Source organism: Polistes fuscatus, unplaced genomic scaffold (assembly GCF_010416935.1).
Source record: "Polistes fuscatus isolate 324 unplaced genomic scaffold, CU_Pfus_HIC Scaffold49, whole genome shotgun sequence".
NCBI lineage: Eukaryota > Metazoa > Arthropoda > Insecta > Hymenoptera > Vespidae > Polistes > Polistes fuscatus.
The window spans coordinates 178,473-182,157 of NW_025113128.1; the positions used below are offsets into that span (position 1 = coordinate 178,473).

Consider the following 3,685-nt stretch of genomic DNA (forward strand, 5'->3'; position numbering starts at 1 on the left):
TTTCAGTTTTCTTCTTTCACCTACCAATTCTTGCTTCATCTCTAAACTCCTGTGCTTCGTAAATGCCTTCAATTTTTCCCACACCTTCTTTCTTTGCTCCTTACATTCCTCATTGAACCACCTTGGAAGACCTCTCTTTCTTTTTTTGTCTCTACTTTTCAACCCTGCCCTCTCTGCTGCTCTCAATATTTATACATTACCCCCTCCCATACTTCCCTTCTACTACCTAGCTCCTCCTCTTTTTGAATTTCCTCCTTAAATTTTCCGTTTTCTCTTCTTTCCATACTATCCTCTCTCTCTTTTGTTCCTCCTCTTCCTCTCCCTCCTCAACCTGCTCCTCATCCTCCTTTTCGCCTAACGCAAATATTATTGGCAAATGGTCTTATTCAATCCTATCTCTCACTTCCATCCATCTAATCGTATCTTTTTTCCCTCTGTCTAATGAATCAAGTAGTCGATTACCGATCCACAGCTTTCTCCTCCCCCTCCTACAAAGGTAATCTTTCCATCTTTATCACCCTTCGTTCTACCATTCAGCACCTTCAATCCAAATTCATAGCATATACCTAACTACAATATTAAATATATTTTTTCAAACGAGCTTAAAGTTACATATTTGGTGGCATTGAGCGTTCTAATGAGTATTAAACTGTTCATTGAATCTTTACCTAATAAATATTAAAAAATGAACTGCTAATATTAGATAACGTAGCCTTTATTTAGGATTATGCACGAAAATGCACAAATATAATTGTAAAGGACCTTACATTTTATACATTACTTTATGTAATTGAAAAATAACACTAATCATACCAAGACTTAATGTATACCTATCTCTACCATAGCGGGTCAAATGACCCGACTTTATGTTTCATGCTTGAATGTATGAAATATGGATGTTAGGAAGGAAATAAAAACATAAATTAAATTTATTATAATTAAACAAAATAGTATGTTGAGCATTTCTATTGCAAAAGCAAAAAATAAAAATTTTTAATTCATAGTTCATCGCATTTTTTACATATAAGTCTGGCCATTGTACATTTTCCGCAAACATATTTTTTACATTTAGAGCAAATTTTGTTGGTTTTATTTTCTTTACAGTATCCTATTTGACATCTCATACGTTTATAAGCATCTGTAGTAGACTTAGGCAACGATCCTTTCGTATTTGTTCCTTGTTTTGGTTGTTCACGGGCATCTCGAAAATCGGCGCCAAGTTCTTCTGCTAGCTTGAGTAAAAAATCTTGTCTCGAGATATTTTCTCCTGTCGTTTGCTTGTACAAAATCCAGGCATTTATGCCAGCTAAATCAAGGATATTGAAAAAAACTTGGAGAGGCCATCTGCAAGACTTAGATTTTGTAGTAAATTTCCTCGCCATTTAATCGGTCATGTCTACACCAAATTTGGTTTTATTGTAATATGAAACAGTTTCAGGTAAACGTTTATCATTGTTTTCTACTTTAACGAATTTATGTTTAGAACTAAGTAAAAGTACTTTTTTTGTTGGCTTACTTTTATAGATTGTAAGAGTACAATTATCTGTTGTAAAAATTTTCGATGAAAATCGTTCCATATCATCTTTCTTTTGCTTCGCAATTAGTGGTAATTCTCTTTTATTTGACCGAATAGTTCCAACTAACGTAGTTTTTTTGGCTAGGAGTTGTGTTGCTAGGGATTTGCTTGTGAAGAAGTTGTCTGTGGTCACAGTTCTTCCGCAACCCGTAAATGGCTCAATGAGTTTGAGTACAACATATTCAGAGAGTGGTACTGAAGAGGGCCTATATTCATCTTTTCCAAGATATGGAAGTGCATTTATGACGTATTTGCTATCGACGTCCGATGCTAACCAAAATTTGATTCCAAATTTATCCGGCTTGTTAGGCATGTATTGCGTAAATCTACATCGTACTTTAGTCGGAAATAGCTGTTCGTCTATAGTAATATTTTCACCCGGTTTGTAACAGTTTTGGCTGTTCTCAATGAAAATATTCCAAATTGCAGATACCATAGCGAATTTATCTGTTTTCAAACGTTGGCTCCGCTGACTTTTTTTATCAAAACGAATAAATCTAAGAATTTCGGTAAAATTATTTCTGCTCATAGTTTCAGAAAAAAATTTAGGCCCCCATATGTTATTCCACAAAAAGGAAATATTCAAATTATTTGCTCCATATGCAGCTCGAGCATATAAAATTGCAATAAATGCATCTAATTTTTTTTTAGATAAACTCCAATCGGAACCTAACACTCTCTTTGCTTCTTCTATTGTGAATGTTCTTATATGGTTCATAATACGGTGGTCAATTATCAATGAAAATGCAGTACTAACTTTACCTTTCATTATATGACGTTTTGCATATCTTGTTGGGCCTACTTCTTGCTTAAAAATGTTATGAAGTGGTGCTCTTCCAGGTGTGCCACCTACATGCATTTGTTGCCAAACAGATCCATCATTCGCAACATTTTGTTCATTTATTTCTACTTCACTTTCTTCCGAACTTGAGAGTAATCTTATTCTTTTTCGGCCACTACATACATTCACAATATTTTCCTCTTCATCGTCAGTATCTGTAGAGTCAAACTCATTTTTATTTGCAACCAATATATCTTCATTTTCAGAAAATTCATCTTCACTAATTTCTGAAAACTCTTCGCCAATATTATTTATATCTTCTAAGAACTTGTACTGTCTTGTTTGCTTCGACATTTTTCTGGGTAAAAAATTACCTGTATTACTATAGCTATCAAAATAAAATATAAGCTAGGTACTTACCAAGACTTTCAATTTTTGCCACTTTTTCTTACACTAAAAAGCTATTTTCAATCTAAAATTTGATATTTTCTTGAAATTATTCTGAGCTATTTTCGTTGAACTACTTTACGCAACAGTCTTTGGAAGAATGTGCAACTTACTGACTACAAATATGACTCGATAATCTCATAAAACAAAAAAATTCTCTCCGGGTCAAATGACCCGTTGTGGTAGATATCGGTATACAACAATGATTACTCAGAATAAACAAAAGAAAAAAAAAAATTTTTATAACTGTACATTAATTACTTAGAAAAAGTCATGAAGTCAAATGTGCAAACGCAATAAAATTATATGTGCATTTTCAATGCAAAAGTTCAAAATGGGTCATTTGACCCGTTATGGTATGTTTAGTGATAAATATAATTACAAATTGTTAATAAGTATATTAATGAAAATATTATTTTATTTAATAATAAATAATATATATATAAATTTTTATTAAAAACCATAAATGCATGCACGCACTCATCATTGACACAGTACAATATCAGAACATAGTAACAAATGAACGTACGACGCGACGTAACCCTGCCCCTTTTGGTTACCTATATATATTCATTATAATCTCTATCATCATTTGTTGAAATTTCTCGACTATTTCCGATCATAAAGGTTCTAGACTTTTCCTTCCTCCGGATCGAGAATATTCCAGAGGTTTTGTTACGACCACACATCTGGCGATCATTTCAAGTGGTGTTGCCTGACAGCCTAAACACACTCGTACCCGTCAAAGAAGTCGTATAATATTTTGTTTACAGTTAATCTTCTATCACTCATACCAATACACTCTCTCCTTTAAAGGGTTATACACAGTTGCGAGGCTCAAAAAAGACGTCTTTTTATGAATTTTGTATAAAAACAGTTCT

General features: G+C 33.2%; 1 protein-coding gene across 1 annotated transcript; it reads right to left on the reverse strand.

Moving 5' to 3' along the window:
* Positions 1–1,382: 1,382 nt before the first annotated feature.
* LOC122521792 (piggyBac transposable element-derived protein 4-like) lies at positions 1,383–2,711 on the reverse strand. Its single transcript, XM_043642532.1, has one exon. The coding sequence runs from the start codon at positions 2,709–2,711 to the stop codon at positions 1,383–1,385; it is 1,329 nt and encodes a 442-aa protein (XP_043498467.1).
* Positions 2,712–3,685: the final 974 nt, after the last annotated feature.

Bases quoted from the DNA above. Each gene is read 5' to 3' on its own strand.
- LOC122521792 (XM_043642532.1), bottom strand. From the start codon at position 2,711: ATGTCGAAGCAAACAAGACAGTACAAGTTCTTAGAAGATATAAATAAT.